Raw genomic sequence first — 17,179 nt, 5'->3', positions numbered from 1 at the left:
GTGCAGTGTGGTTCAGGGCGCGGAGCACAGGCAACGTGACCGTAGAAGTACAGGACAACAATTTATAATTGGTGTACTGCCCTCTGCTGGCCACCACATCGCCCCACAGCAGCAGCCGCCGCCGCCTATAGCCAACCTCGGTATGCACAGCGGTCGCCCACCCCAGCGCTATGCAGGCTGAAATTCTGCTCAGCTACCGAGACCCGATGTGTACACGAGACACACGCCACCCCTTCACAACAGCCGCTTTTCGCCACAGGGTGGCGGTGACATCACCACCGGCGCGTGTGCCAGGCGAGGTCCACTTTGGGGCCACGTGATGCGTGGGTCAGTTGCTGGCGGACAGGCCAAAGTTTACGAGTTGACTGAGATGACCGGCAGATGCACGAACTGTGCCCCCAACTTTGCAAAATCGCTGCGTTTTATCCTCCCGGTGCTTCACTCGTTACGAGCCTTCGATTGCTCGGTGGTGCCATCCATGAGCCTCCTCCAGAGGCTGATCTTGACATCGCTGGTACCAGTCATCGCGAAGTCCACCACTCCAAATCGTCGTGTACCACATCAGCCCATCTCCTCTGGAACCCGTGCCGCACCCGGCTTGGCTCTTACATCTACCCGAACAGAAACTACTTGGGCATGCCGTGAGCAAAAGTCTGGTCTCTTAATAGTATCTCACGCCTTGACGAGGACAATAATTTTCGATGTAAAGCTTTCGTGACTGCAGGGATTCATCTTCTTGGTTCTTTCGGTAAATTCACGTAGAAGGGAAATAAAATAAAAACATAAAATAATTCTCACGACGTTTCGGCCACAACGCAAGCAGCCGTCCTTAGGTGAAGAAAAGGTCTGTCGGGGAGACACTGTCCAACAAACCTGGTCTTCACCTCAGGACGGCTGCTTGCGTTGTGGCCGAAACGTCGTGAGAATTATTTTGTTTTATTTTGTATTATTTCCCTTCTACGTGACTTTACCGAAAGAACCAAGAAGATGAGGACAATAAAGCAGAGATGTAGATTCTATTTAAATTCTCTAAACCTCTGCTATTGCAGAGCAAGTGGGAAAATGGCATCCATGTAGGACCTCAACAGCCTGAAATATCACGGCTCTGCAAACCTCCCCCGTGTGTGCAAGCAAGACGTTGAATTGTCCTTACCAGGAACTTTCCCAACTCAGTAAAGCCAGGGATTCCCCAATAGTTGTTTTTGTGAGGTCCTCCTTCTTGTAACTGTGGACCACTGGGGCATCCTATCCTGTGGCTCCCATCCCTGAGTCTAAGCGGGTGCAATGACATGCAGGGCGGCCTGCAATCATACCCCTCCCTTAGAAAGTTCGTTTGGGAGCTCATCTCTTCCCAATGGTTTTACTTGGTCTCAGGTTCTAGATTGTTCTTGGCACTTCCTCAGCAGATGACACATCAGCTTGCCAAAGGCGGTGGCCAATTCCTCCAATAGGCTCCACAAACCCAAGGTCTAGCCCCATTTTACCCCCACGATGTTGTCTGGGCCAAGGGGTTTTTTCCTCCCCCAAGACCTCACAGAAAAGCAAATCTGTAAACCTGTTCCTAGGGGTTAGAGATCAGATCGCCAGTCTTTCCCTTAAGGACAGCAAGAGATATGGCACCAAGTTATTATCTGGATCGAATTCAAGTGATTTATGATCGCAGGCTTGTTGAGGCAATGTCCATCTCTACCATGTCCAACTACCACTCACGGCACGGCTCTCCAAACCTCCAAGCGAAGGTGGTGGAGAGCCTCATTCTTGGACACACACCCGGTACAACAAACTCGGTACAACATACCCGGTGTGACACACACCCCGTACAAGATATCCGGTACCACACAACCGGTTCGACACAAACCCGGTACCACGCACCCCGAGAGTACAGGAGGGCCTCGGAGCCGCGTGAATGTTAAGGCCACCGCATAAACAGCCAATGACTTTATTAGAACCCAGACGTGAATTTCTCCTCACAATCACGACTGTTACAGTAAAACTAACGTGAATACCGTTTTTTTTGTATTTTTTTTAATAAGAATCGTAAAGTGTAAACCTTGGCTTCTTCTGACGGCAATCGAATGAACAGGAAGCTGAGCTAAAAGCATGCACCGCGCGCGTGCACCTTCCATCGCATAAACGATAAACACACCGCCCCCCAACGCCAAACCAACAGAGCCCCCCCCCTCCCCGCCAGCAATCCCAACACGTGGGAAATAGGGGGGCACGATGGGGGGGGGAGGGGTGGGGGGGTGGAGAGTATGAGAGAATACAGAAGAGAGTAAAGAAGGCCGATACAAGTCACACCACCCGCTGCTGATTCCACACATTACACCATAAATAAGTCGACATTTTAATTTTATAATTTACAAACAAAAACAAATTTAAACAAAAGCTAAAACTGGAGAGGGGAGGGGGGCAGGGTCTGAGTGGGGGGGGGGGGGGGCGCTTCCCATTGGCGCCGCCTTGGCAGCCTAAAGAACGCGAGGTGAAGATTTTGGTGTCGGAGCCAGGAGAGGTCACTCATCCAGCAGTGGAGTGTCTGCACACCGCAGCCCACACCACACAGACAATGGAAACATTATACTCCGCATCACATACGTAATGCTTCACAAACATTATACACCACGCACCGCTCCACATCTGTATACATCACAATCATTATATGCCACTCTACACACCACTCCACAGCATAACCCACATCACACACGATATCACTCGGCACCATACCACCCCATATCAAACTACTCCTCACCATATCACATCACACTGCCGCTTTACACACACCACGATACACATCACAGCACCCTCCACACCATATCATAACACACACCAACACACCCCCTCCCCCCGCAGCATCACAACACGCCACACCACTCCACGCCACACAGCACCCCACCCCACCGCACCACTCCACACGGCACCCCACCCCACCACACCACTCCACACGGCACCCCACCGCTCCACGCCACACGGCACTCCACCACACCACACGGCACCCCACCGCACCACTCCACGCCACACAACACTCCACCCCACCACTCCACACGGCACCCCACCGCACCACTCCACGCCACACAGCACCCCACTCCACCGCACCACGCCACACGGCACCCCACCCCACCACTCCACACGGCACCCCACCGCACCACTCCACGCCACACGGCACCCCACCGCACCACACAGCACCCCACCACACCTCTTCACACGGCACCCCACCGCACCACTCCACACGGCACCCCACCACACCACTCCACACGGCACCCCACCCCACCGCACCACTCCACACGGCACCCCACCACTCCACGCCACACGGCACCCACCGCACCACTCACCCTCGGCGCAGGCCGCCAGAGACATGGACAGTAGACTGCCGGTGCCGTCCTCGCTTCCGTCACCGTCCGAAAACGCGACCCCCGCCGGTGCGGCGCAGACCCCCGCCTCCGCGGACGGCCCCTGACGCCTGTCGGCGGCGTGCGGGGACCCCGCCGGGCCAATCCCCGTAAGCAGCAGGGTTCCGGGGATCGCGGGCGCCTGCTGCTGCTGCTGGTGTAGAAGTAGCAGGGTGGGGGGCTGTGCCGGGGAGAGGGGTGCCCCTGGGATTACCCCGGACGTCTCGAGTGGGGAGCTCAGAGCGGAGGCCCCAGTGGCCTCGTCGTAGGAGGGGAGGGAGACGGGGACGCCATCCACCAACAGCGTGGCGCCGGAGCCCGATATGCCGCGCTCACGACTGCACGTGCACACGCATATACACAAAACAAAGATACTGTTTAGCATTTCAAAACCATTGGACAAAGTGCTGTTCACGAGCACTTACGAAGGCCAACACGGCACACAAAGGAGTGGTGTGGCCATCACCATGCCTGGCCGCCTTTGTCTCCCCAGTGCTGATGTTTACACACCGCACCAAGTACTCATCCCTCCACATACCTCGCCAATCCTCTCCACACCTCGTCGTCCCATCCCCCAAATCGTAGGCCTTCTCCACACCTCCCTGCACCCTATTACCCATCCCCACACCTTGCCACCCCTCCCCACACCCCATCGCCCCTCTCCACACCAGATCCTAGCTCCCCACACCTCGTGGCCATTGCTCACCGTGCATGCCGCAGGCTCTTCAGTCGAGGTTGCAGCATGACGAGGACAACAATGAGCAGCAGTACCATGACGACGGAGCTCGCCGTCGCGGCAACGATCGCCCACGGCGACGTCAGCGACTTGTCGCCACGGGCGTTACCTGGGTCCGCTACTCGTTGTGGACACGTGACACGCAGGGTGGACACGTGGGGGTGGACACAATTGGAATTCAGTGGGTAAGTAGAATACAACACAATGTGGACTTATAACACGTCTAATGTGACTGCATCTCAACACACCGCACAGACACGGGGTGCATGCTTATATTATGAAGGCAATCAGATGCAGGTCTCAGTTACAGGTCTCCGTGTCACTCAATAGGTCTATATGTGCGTCTACGGGTCTGTGAGTCTATGGCTATCTATAGTATGGAAAATTGATCGCATTAGAAGATGCTGCACAGACACAGCAGGCATATTTATACTAGAGAGAAAGAGGCAGTCAGTCAGGCAAAGGAGAAGAGGAAGGTCTTCAGTCGAGACTTGAACAGGGAGTCGATAGCACGGACGAATGGGGGAAGGGAATTCCAGACTGTGGGGACAGCAGAGGAGAATGAGCGATCTTCCACTGAGCAAAGGTTTCCTGGGAGCTTCGATAGAGGGGAGATAAAATTGACAGCCCTTTGCCAGTCCCCTTCTGAATGAAAACTTCCCCACACTGTGTCAGCCATCGGAGTTGTTTGACCATACTTCACCACGCTGGTCAGCGCGGCTTCGTGAAGCGGAGGCTAAGGACTGGTTCAATTATTACTCGCCACTGATGTTTTTGGTGGCCGAGAATCAACTCAGGTTGGGATCATTCAGGGTGATCTGTTAATAGATGTTTGGATTAAGGTCAATTTCAGTGTGGTTAGTGTTATGGGTTAGCATTCAGTAAGGATAAGTGATAGGAGGAGTAGGGTTAAGGTTAGGGATAGGGCTAGTGCGATTCTAGGCATTAGTGTTAGGGGCTCGTGTTATGTTGAAGGCACCGGCGCGGGGCCATGAGCAGCACTGACCCGAGTCGGGCACGCAGGCGACTTCAAGCGGGGGCGACCACACGCCCTTGTGGCACGTGATGAAGCGGTACTCCCCCTTGAGGGTGAAGCCTGCGTCGCAATAGTACTCCACCACCGTGTTCCCCACGTAGCGGTCGCACGGGCCGGGGTGGCACAGGAAGCTACCGTGGGGCGGCCGCGTGGGCACCTCACAGACTGCACAGCGGGCATACACACCACACACACACACACCCCACACACACCGGTCATACACACCACACACACACCGGTCATACACACCACACACACACCGGTCATACACACCACACACCCCACACACACCGGTCATACACACCACACACACCCCCCACACACACCGGTCATACACACCACACACACACACACACCATACACACCACACACACACCGGGCATACACACCATACAAACCACACACCCCACACACACCGGTCATACACACCACACACCCCACACACACCGGTCATACACACCACACACACATACACTCCACACACACCGATCATACACTCCACACACACCAGGCATACACACCACACACACAGGTATGCACATGATGGCACCATTACAACACTGCAATATCACCTACCATGATGAATCCACTGCTGCATGAAGGCCTCCCCAATCCGAAGCCATATCTCACCGGCTCCTCTCTCAGCTCCTTTCTCTGCTCCACTATCTCTCCAGCTCTCTCCCACAGCCTCACTATCCTGCTCTCTCTCTCTTGCTCTCACTTCCACTGTGAGGCTCTGACGTCACTCCCCGACTCTGCCCCCCACGATTCTCTCGTCTATCCTCTTCCTCGCTCTCTATCCTGCACTCTCTTTCACTCTCTCCACTCACACCGAGAGACGAGGCACGTTTCTCTCTCCCACTCTCTATCCCTCTCACCCACTTCTACCCCCATTTCTCTCTTCCCCCAGTTTCTCCAATTTTCCCTTCTGCTCCCTTCCTCACTCTCCCAGCCCTCCCCACTACTCACACTGGGAGACGAGGCACTGTGGAGGGCGTGCGGACCAGCTGAGCGCCTCTGTGCAGGAGATGGAGCGTGCGCCCTGCAGCACGTAGCCCGGGTAGCATGAGAACGCCAGCGTTGAGCCCACCGGAAACTGCTGCATGTCCCCCACGTCCGCCTGGCAACAGCAATCCAGCCATTCACAGAGTCAACTAGTCAAACATTTCACTCAACCAGTCAACCAGTCAACCTAACAACAAGTCAACCTAACAACAAGTCAACCTAACAACAAGTCAACCTAACAACCAGTCAACCAGTCAACCTAACAACCAGTCAACCAGTCAACCTAACAACAAGTCAACCAGTCAACCTAACAACAAGTCAACCTAACAACCAGTCAACCTAACAACAAGTCAACCTAACAACAAGTCAACCTAACAACAAGTCAACCAGTCAACCAGTCAACCTAACAACAAGTCAACCTAACAACAAGTCAACCTAACAACAAGTCAACCAGTCAACCAGTCAACCAGTCAACCTAACAACCAGTCAACCAGTCAACCTAACAACAAGTCAACCAGTCAACCTAACACAAGTCAACCAGTCAACCTAACAACAAGTCAACCTAACAACCAGTCAACCTAACAACAAGTCAACCTAACAACCAGTCAACCTAACAACAAGTCAACCTAACAACAAGTCAACCTAACAACAAGTCAACCAGTCAACCAGTCACCTAACAACAAGTCAACCTAACAACAAGTCAACCTAACAACAAGTCAACCAGTCAACCAGTCAACCAGTCAACCTAACAACCAGTCAACCAGTCAACCTAACAACAAGTCAACCAGTCAACCTAACAACAAGTCAACCAGTCAACCTAACAACAAGTCAACCTAACAACCAGTCAACCTAACAACAAGTCAACCTAACAACCAGTCAACCTAACAACAAGTCAACCTAACAACAAGTCAACCTAACAACAAGTCAACCAGTCAACCAGTCAACCTAACAACAAGTCAACCTAACAACAAGTCAACCTAACAACAAGTCAACCAGTCAACCAGTCAACCAGTCAACCTAACAACCAGTCAACCAGTCAACCTAACAAAGTCAACCAGTCAACCTAACAACAAGTCAACCAGTCAACCTAACAACAAGTCAACCTAAACAACAGTCAACCTAACAACAAGTCAACCTAACAACCAGTCAACCTAACAACAAGTCAACCTAACAACAAGTCAACCTAACAACAAGTCAACCAGTCAACCAGTCAACCTAACAACAAGTCAACCTAACAACAAGTCAACCTAACAACAAGTCAACCAGTCAACAGTCAACCAGTCAACCTAACAACCAGTCAACCAGTCAACCTAACAACAAGTCAACCAGTCAACCTAACAACAAGTCAACCAGTCAACCTAACACAAAGGTCAACCAGTCAACCTAACAACAAGTCAACCTAACAACAAGTCAACCCTAACAACCAGTCAAACCTAACAACAAGTCAACCTAACAACAAGTCAACCAGTCAGCCCATCTATGAGTAAACCGGTCAGCCTGTTAGTCTACAATCCACCCGTCAACTCATCAACCTGTCAACCAATCACCCCGTCAACACATCCACCAATCAATCAGTCAGCCTGTCATTGCATCAGCCAGCCAACTTACCCACTACTCAATCAGTGAACCCATCAGTTGCTCAGCCCATCCACCTCTCGGCACATCATCCCATTACCCTGTCAAACCTTTCCCTGCGTTATCGGTCACTATATCTGAGTCCCGGTTCCACCCCGCCAACGCTCCTCCCACCGCCTCCCACCTGCACCACCTCATGACCGTCCCTCGGTTCAATGTCCACCGCACCACCGTACGCCGGAGGGGTGACACCACTGGCGCTCACCCAGCTGTCAGGCACCTGCGGCTCCGGACAGCCTACACTCACACACACACGAGACAAAGATCCCTTTGTAGCCTTTACCAGACTGTTACGTGTTACGGCAAGTACCGTTAGTGAGCACCTATGAAGACCGGCAAGGCACGCGAGGTGGAGTGGTGCGGCTAGCGTCATGCTCGACCGCTTTAATCTCCCCAGACGTGATAATTAAGACACCACACCTAGTAATAATTTCAGGCTAAGTCGACTCAGGGGAGGCTCATTACCAGTTCATATATTCATCACTGATGTTAGCCGTGAGCAGGAATGGGACCAGGGCTGCTGGTTTTGTAGTGCAGTGTGCTAACCGCTACACAACCGCTCCCCACTGACACACACACAAACACGCCTTACACTTTTCAATTTAAAGCTTTCGTGACTGCAGGGATTCATCTTCTTGGTTCTTTCGGTAAAGTCACGTAGCATGGAAATAATAAAATAATAAAAATAAAACATTATCAAATTATTCTCACGACGTTTCGGCCACAACGCAAGCAGCCGTCCTCAGGTGGAGAACAGGTCTGTCGAAGACAGCGTCTGAAGTTTAATTCTGACTCCGCTATACAACCGCTCCCCACTGACACACACACGAACACACCTCACACTCGCAGTTTTTGTTTTTAATCGGTAAACTAATCTGTGCCTTTGTGGGTTTTCTAGTCTCGGCGTCAAAGCGCACACTGGCGACCGCACTGTACACGTGACGGGAGGCCACACGGAATGTGGCGTGACCGGCCTCCCCGCTCTCCCCTCTCTTGCACAAACCCGCCCAACAGCGACGTCACACACCGCCGGGTTCCCTGCACCGCCGCCCGACCCGACTTCGCCAAGACAACAACTCGCCCAGGAGCGCCACCACACATGCGGGACACAGGGTCCGGGAGCCCCGAGCTGTGACCCCTGGCCTCTGGCCTGTGACGATGGCGCTCTGAGCACCGTCGCAAACCCCGGCTGCCCCGGGCGAGGAGAAAAAAACAGGCAATGAAATCTTACGACTGGGGGTGCAGCCGTTTTACAACAACCACCATCAAAACAAATAGCCCTTGTCTTGTACGCAACTCATACCAGCGAGACACTTCCTTGACATCATTATCAACCACGATATATCCACTGCTGGATGAGGCCTCCCAAATGTATCACCGCCGGTGACCACGCGGTGATGTAACAATCCATCGAGCTCCTTCCTGCACGCGAAACACCCTCATCGCTTGCTCCCACCACCACGCCAGCAGAGATTGAGTTTTATGCCATCTGCACTGTGCTGAATGGGCCCCCCCCGCCCCCCCCGCTGTGCTGTTTGTGGAGTGCTCTTGCCAAGAACAGCAGGTCGTCCAGTAGCTCCGGTTTAATAGGCAAGACCCTCCTGTTGAGGCTCAGAGAAGTTATACTAGCCGAGAGTTGTCCACTGCTAAAAGTAATGATTGATTATTCGAGAATCACTAGATTGAGTGATTTGAAGCTTTCGTGACTGCAGAAATCCATACTCTTTGGTTCTTTCGGTAAAGTCACGTAGATAGAAAATTAATAGATCGCGACGTTTCGATCGCAACACAAGCAACCGTCAGCAGGTGAGACGAACACAGGAGAACTGCTGACGCAGGAGAAAGCGCTCTTTCTACGTGACTTTACTGAAAGAACCAAAGAGTAACTAGATGGAGGCTGATGGAATAACATGTTATTTTATCTGTTAAGTGTTGATGGGAATTTTTGTCTAGTATCATGTAGGTACACACACACCTGGGCAGCGTGCCCAAGGATCTGCGTTTGAAACTTTTTTAACAGGATATTTTAAAATATATATCTAAAATGGTTGGATGTTCCGTTATGGCACTCTCGTTGCATCGACGATGTATTAGCATGCACGGGAGCGATGTAGCCATGACGATTGCCGTTTTTACATACTTAACATTGTTTATTTTATCACCGTTGTTTTATATTCAACGAGGGTTCACTCGCGTTTCAAATGGCCTGGCACCTGGCAAAGAAAAAACGCAGCCTCCGTACATAAGCCCATATTCCGTCTAGAGCTAGTTCTATACTCTACAACAACTGTATAATGATTATTTTTCGTACGCATGTATCCCCAGGAAAGTATCACCGAGTCTCAGGACTCTGGATTGTCATGCCAAGTTTTTGAAGTAGGGGCGATGTTACTACGCGAGTAATTTGCAGGTAATTTTTCAGCTTTGAGATGTTTAGCCCTGGGAGGAAACTGGAGATTCTAGGAGAAATTGATGCAGAACAGGGGGAGGACATACAAACTCCACACAGATAGGTGCCTGACCAGCAATCGAAACCAGGGCCGTCTTGCTTGTGAGGCACGAGTGGAACCACTGCACCACCCTGCCACTCTAACCCTTCACTGGCACCGGCATCTCACCGGCACACACAGGCTGGTAGTCCCAGGTTCCGTTGCCGAGACACACGGGGTAGCGAGTCGCGGCGACATCCGGGGCGGTGTGGCGAGTGGGCAGTTGCAGGCGGTAGCCTGGGTAGCACCGCACCTCCAGCATCGCACCGACCTCCCATAGCGTCTCCATTGGCAGCGCATGGTCTATGCGAGGACTAACGCATTTTATCCCCACTGCTCACACGGGAGACACAGGAGACACACGGGGACACGAGGGGACATGAGGAAAAGATCTAGGAGGTTGCTCATTTTTCTAGTTTGGTACTTCCTTCCCCCACCCATCTGTGCAGTTGACTTCAGGCCAGGCCAGGCTCAAGACCTTCCTCTTCTCTGCCTATGACTGACTGCCTTTCTCTGTATAATAAATAAGCCTTCTGTGTCTGTATAGCATTTATTTTATTGGCTCACACAGAGACCCATAGACTCAAGTAGCACTGAGACCCAGAGTCTCATGCAGAGACCCACACACCGATAGAGACACAGAGTATCCACATACTCACATAGGTAAGAGACACATGCTAACATAGAGACGAACAGACTGACATTGAGATCTATGATTACACTGTACTGTAATTGTATCTGTGGCCCAATGCGACACCATGAGCGCGATGACCTCCCCTGCTGCTGAGCCACATGCTAAGGCTGCGATGTGGTTTTCAGCGGTGTCAGGTGACGCGTGATACCTCCGCGGTTGGTATCACACCCGAGGTCGGACGAGCAGGTTGTGAGAACTGTTATAATAGAACTGAGGCTTGTGTGTCCCACGAGGAAGAGAAACTTCAGATTGGTTTGTGGGGAATTCCCGTGTTTGGCAGGAGCAGAATTAGTATTTACAAGCAGTCCCCGGGTTACGGAAGGGTTAGGTTTCCGAGAACAATCTGTAACCCGAATTTTCCGTATGTCGGAAACTGAACAATTTTCCCCCAAAATGAACGATAAAATCCCAAAGCTGGAAATAGTTGTGCCTCTCCTGCCCAATTACTAGGTCCGTTTTCTCTCAGTACCGTATCACGCTGTCGTCCGTTTTCTATCGTTACCTGTATCGTATCGCTGTACATATGCTCTGCACTTCCTACGATTCTTTCATTTAATCGAATATCCACCCTAACACGACCCATAATTAAACGAATGGAACATAGACTGTATCCAACAACGGTGTTCGACCAGATGACGCCTTTTTGGCGTCCTCTGGTCGAACACTCTATGAGACTAGGCTCTAAGGAAAGCTGTCTCTGGTGTGGACCAATCAGTTTCAAGGACAATGCATAAATTATCAGTGTTGTTTTTTGTTTGCATTTTAACTGCAAGTATTGTGGTTAATGTAAGCATGATTCCTTGCAAAAGGTTTCAGTTTTGTTGCTAGAAAAAAGGGGAAAACCCCTATCATTGTATCAAACTGTTTATCAATACCACGAAACATTTGAATTTTCGATTGAAAGCTTTCGTGACTGCAGGGATTCATCTTCTTGTTTCTTTCGGTAAAGTCACGTAGAAGGGAAGTAATAAAATAATAAAAATAAAACATAATAAAATAACTCTCACGACGTTTCGGCCACAACGCAAGCAGCCGTCCTCAGGTGAAAACCAGGTCTGTCGAGGCGACAGCGTCTGAGGACGGCTGCTTGCGTTGTGGCCGAAACGTCGTGAGAAACATTTTAATATTAAGTGTTAACAGAAAGCGCTCCGTTCCGAATGTTCGTTTACCGTGCATTAGGCTGGGCCTAAACTTCTCCGATCGCTGTTAGATGATAACATAAGCAACCTCAGCGTAATTGTGTTAAATAAAGTACATCCAGTAAATAACTCGTGAAATAAACTTAAAATGAAGAAAACTAGCAATAGAAACATGGGGGAAAAAGTTCTAAACATAGAAAATAAACAATTACGTAATGCTACAAAAAGGAAAAAAATTACGTAACGCTACAAAAAATTCCATTTACCTTAATCCTAGTGAAGCTCGGGCTCCGTGAAGGTGGCGTTTTGGTGGAGTGAGGCGTAAGGCGGCTTCCCGCCTTACGCCTCACTCCCCGGTATTCAACCTCACCGCCCCGCATTACTTGCGCATATAAAAAAAATCTCCATGATTTATGGGACCATTTCCCTAAGGTCGGATTTTCGTAAGTCGGGTGTTCCGCAACCCGGGGGACTTACTGTAATGACAATATTGTCATTACAATTTTGTAAAGCAACTAGAAAAACATCAACTTCTGGCCTTTGAATACAGGTGTGTGTGAAGGATGCTAGGAATTGAATAATGTGGAAAAGTAAGCAACTCGGAAGTTCCGAATAGAAGTGTGGCAGGAAAAGTGTCGTAGATATCGAGGTTGTGATGGACACCATGTACTATGTGGAGGAGGGAAAGTTACAGGCATTGGATTGGCAACCAGAGGTTAGTAACTAAGGGGAAGACCTAAACCAGCGAGTGGGATTTTGTAACGGAGCCTTCAGAGTGGGGTGTCAAGTTGGCAACAACTACAGGATCTGGCAGCAGCCAGGGCAAGGTTGGATAGCATCAACAGCACCGGTAGTGACGATCTGGTGTTCCGCAGTTGTCTGATGGTATATGAGGTTGTGCCAACAGTGTCAGGCGGTGTCAGGTGAGTTTCCTCGCCTGTGCTGATGACGTTGGCGGCACGGGTGCTGATGACGACGGCGGCATACGCGAGGCTGGGTGCGAGCACGAGCAGGGCACCCAGGGCGGCCGACAGGTACCCCATGAACAGCGGTCCCCCACGCTGGGAAGGCCCCCCACGTGGGCCCAGGCCCCCTCGCATCCCCCCCACCAGCCTGTCTCTGTGGGATGGCACAGGAGTGAGATCTGTGAACATAAACCTCGCCCAGAGAGACGCGAAACGCACACCCATCCAAGAAACACACCCACGGACTAATGAAACACAGACAGGTGAAATATACACAGGTGACCTTACCCATAGGCAGATGAAACACAACAATAGCCGCCATTTGTCACTAAGTGGCGGTAACGTCACCAAGGCACTTGTGCCAGGACAGGTGGACTCCAGGCCCACGTGAAGTGTCGAAGGCTCACAGACAGGAGGTTAGAGGACAGATCCAGTTGCTATGGGTTTTCTGAGATGACTGGCCACCTACTGTGCCAGCTTGCTGCATTTTAGCTGCCCAGCGCTCCGCTCGTTGTTGCGAGTGTCGTCCCTTTGACCTCCACTGTTGTCGGAGGGTGACTGCCTCCAACTACCCACGGGCCTCCTCCACAGAGGACGATCTTGACACCGGTGATACCAGTCGTTACGAAGTGCACTCTGCTCCACATCCTCCTGTGCTGCATCAGTCCATCTTTTCTCCAGCCCGTGATGCGCCCGTTTAGCCCCCTCTAGCTACTTGGGCATTTGGTGGCTAGGCATGTGAGCTACATGAATCAGCCAACGCAGCATTGCCTGCCAGAGGAGCTCACTGATGGGAATATGTCCAGACCTTTCAAGGATATGTGAGCTCCTCACAAATCCAGCCTGGTTAAACCCAGGATGGATCATAGGCAGGCCAACCTGAAAGTTTCAAAGTGGAGCAGATGTTCCATTAGAGGCATGACAGTGGCCAAATAAGACCCGGAGCTTCGTGTGGTGTGACACAAGCACACACACAGGCACCGACACACAGGCAATCACACACAGGCAGTGACGTAAGCAAATACAGGCCGGGACACAACCACACATCGGCAGCGACACAAAGAAAAAGATCCCCCGTATAGCCCTTAATAGACTGTTGGGGCAAATGCTGTTAGTGAGCAACTTTGAAGACCGGTACAGAACCCTAGGGAGTGGGTGGTCAGCACCACACCAGGTCACCTTTGTCTACCAAGTGGCGATATTTACACATCACACCAGGAACTTATTTGAGGCCGAGTCAGCCTCGGGGAGGCCCAGGACCAGTTCAGATATCCATCACGATTCGTACTCAAAAGGGCTACACTACCGCTCCCCACCAGTGATAAACACCGGCAGTGACAAAAAGGGTAGTGATACATACATACACACAAACAGTAACATACAAAAATACAAAAATCCCCCATATAGCCTTAACAGTGCTGTTAGCGAGCACCTATAAAGGCCGGGACGGCACACGAGGGGGTTGGTGGCCAGCAACCACGCCCGGCCGCCTTTGTCTCCCCAGTTGTGATGTTTACGCACCGAACCAGATACTCATGAGGCCGAGTCTACCTAGGGGAGGCCCAGGACCGGTTCAGATAATCGTCACTGGTGTTGGCCGTGAGTGGAAATCGAACTCTGGTCACCGGGTTCGTAACGCAGCGCGCTAACCGCTACACCACCGCTCCCCACATACACAGGCAGTGACACACACACAAGTTACGATTGTCTGGCACACAGACAACCACAACTTTAACCCGCCAGAGGAATTGGAAATTCCCATAAGTCAGGGGTCGGCAACCAAAATAACAAGAAGAGCCATTTCTTTCCAATTCGGTACAAAATTCAGTATTTCAAGAGCCGCAATGCATCTGAGTACATACTGTACACACGTACATATCGTCAAGAAGCAGCCCGTAAAGAGCCGCATGCGGCTCCGGAGCCGTAGGTTGCCGACCCCTGCCATAAGTTAATACAAATCACGCTTCCTTGAGTCGTGTAAACATTGCACGTTGTAAAAGCTCCACTGTACTTTAAACGATTTACGCCCAAAATACTCCAGCGCCACACAGCATAGCAAGTTCTTGCTCGTCATAGAACACAGTATTACTATTATATAACTATTGTTGTTATAATCGTCGTTTTTGTATTCTAGTTGTGTTTAGAGTGGCTATGGTTGGGTTTTAATGTTGAGGAGTATTGTCGTTGTGACTAGTGCTACTGTTATGTTTGACATTCATGGTACAATATTTTCTTTAGCGTTGGACTTCGTATTTGTATTCTTTCTGGAATCAGTGTTATTGCTGGTGATGTTAAATTTGACTATGTTATTAATAGGGTTACCGTTGCGAATCCTATTATCGTACATTCGCTAATTATAACTTGATTAGGTTACGACTGGCGTTGTTACTGTAGCTTGCTTATATTGTTTTCACGAGTACTGTTTGTGTTGTCACCCGTCGTAGCGTTGCCGTTACCATGTACTATTACCATCGCTGTTATTATTGATGTTTATGCTGCTGTTCGTACTACCATTGTTTGTACAGCGATTACAATTATTGCCACCAGTTAACTTGAAACATAGAATCTGTGGCAATAAGCGTTATTGTCAATGTTAATTACTCTCATACGTGTTGTTTAAAATACAGATTTTTTTGGGTGAGATCGCGTTAAGTATAAATGTTGTGTCGTAACCCTCCACCACCCGACACAGCCGGTAAGGTTTGTCACGTAAACACAAAACGTGACACATTTATACTTAACGCGATCTAACACAAAAACCTTTATTATATTGGTCGCGAAAGCCAGCTACGTGTTCAACATAAGTGTTGTTGTTGTCGTGTAGTTATCGCTATGAGTGCCGGTTGTATTTGTGTTACTACTGTATAATCATCGTTACTGCTGTCAATGTAATTATAAACGATGTTGTAGTTGCTATAGGTGCTGTTGGTACCGTCGCTGTTGTTGTTGTTACTATGATTGTGTCCCTGTAGGTGTTGTCACTGATATTTGTGTAAATGCTGCTGCTGCTGCTGTTGTTGATATTTACAGTCGACTGGCAGAGGCCTGTCCGCTAGGCCGTAGGCGCCGGGGGGTCTCCGATCTTGTCGGGGTTCTGCGACCCCGCGACCCCTGGGGAGAGAGAGAAGGGTGGTGGTGGTGGTGGGGGGAGAGATGGGAGAGCGATGGGAGAGAGGAGGAACGGGGGGGAGGAGAGAGAGAACGAGAGAGAGCGGGCACGGGAGACGCGGCTCCGCTCTTCTAAGACGCCTTCATCGCCCCGCCGCACTTCACTTCCGCTACTGCTTCCGCCGGTGACGTCACGTGACGGGGGTAAGCGCGTGGCCGGTTGACGTCACAGGCAGACGTCGCGTATCATGGGCAAAGCGTCACTCGTATTAATTAGTAGGCGATGACGTCACGACTTGATAAGTTAGTTTCGTGAGCTTTAACGTCACTCGTATAAATTAGTAGGCGATGACGTCACGACTTGATAAGTTAGTTTCGTGAGCTTTGACGTCACTCGTATAAATTAGTAGGCGATGACGTCACGACTTGATAAGTTAGTTTCGTGAGCTTTGACGTCACTCGTATAAATTAGTAGGCGATGACGTCACGACTTGGGACGAATTTTGAACCCCCCCTGGTCACACGGCGTCACAAAAAGTCAGACCCCCCCCCCTCAAATATGACGTCACAAAGCTCTGCCCCCCCCCCCCAAATAAAACATGCTTCAAATCGCTTTAAACTATTGTCATTGTAGTGCGTATTTAATGCGGCGCTGCACTCTGATGTTGTAGGAGAAACATTTATTAAAAAGTCAATTTAATTAAGTAGAACGCGTTGTCTATATTTATTTAAAGTTGCGCATTTTGATGTGACGTCACATTTCTCAACCCCCCCCCCCCTCGTCACACATCGTCACAAATCTCTGACCCCCCCTAGGTGCGTGACGTCATTTATGAACGGCCCCTTTCGTATGGTTGATGTTCGAGGCAGAGCAATAACTCCAATGTCACAGTCAAGGTGGTCGAGACCAGACAAACCGCGGAGTGGAACGCCGCGGTGTCTCCTTCGGATTTGCGGATCGGGGCATTGCGTCTTTATTAAATCCT

General features: G+C 50.6%; 1 protein-coding gene across 1 annotated transcript; it reads right to left on the bottom strand.

The window, feature by feature from the left end:
• Window positions 1-1,903: 1,903 nt before the first annotated feature.
• On the bottom strand, window positions 1,904-16,380 carry LOC133342326 (sushi domain-containing protein 6-like). Its single transcript, XM_061551412.1, has 9 exons — window positions 16,114-16,380; window positions 13,058-13,239; window positions 10,417-10,620; window positions 7,923-8,035; window positions 6,128-6,278; window positions 5,129-5,323; window positions 4,093-4,240; window positions 3,330-3,724; window positions 1,904-2,536 (listed from the first exon to the last, which is right to left on the bottom strand). The coding sequence occupies exons 2-9, from the start codon at window positions 13,218-13,220 to the stop codon at window positions 2,514-2,516; spliced, it is 1,392 nt and encodes a 463-aa protein (XP_061407396.1). The 5' UTR covers window positions 13,221-13,239; window positions 16,114-16,380; the 3' UTR covers window positions 1,904-2,513.
• Between the last annotated feature and the right edge of the window lie 799 nt (window positions 16,381-17,179).

This window comes from Lethenteron reissneri, chromosome 14 (assembly GCF_015708825.2).
Source record: "Lethenteron reissneri isolate LAM-NWPU_2019-01 chromosome 14, ASM1570882v1, whole genome shotgun sequence".
NCBI lineage: Eukaryota > Metazoa > Chordata > Hyperoartia > Petromyzontiformes > Petromyzontidae > Lethenteron > Lethenteron reissneri.
This window is presented reverse-complemented; position numbering and strand designations above follow the sequence as displayed.

Bases quoted from the DNA above. Each gene is read 5' to 3' on its own strand.
- LOC133342326 (XM_061551412.1), bottom strand. From the start codon at position 13,220: ATGCGAGGGGGCCTGGGCCCACGTGGGGGGCCTTCCCAGCGTGGGGGA. The intron at 8,036-10,416 runs GTGAGATGCCGG...GTGTGAGTGTAG, and splicing joins CTACCAGCCTGTGTGTGCCG to GCTGTCCGGAGCCGCAGGTG. The intron at 3,725-4,092 runs GTGAGCAATGGC...GTGCACGTGCAG, and splicing joins AAGAGCCTGCGGCATGCACG to TCGTGAGCGCGGCATATCGG.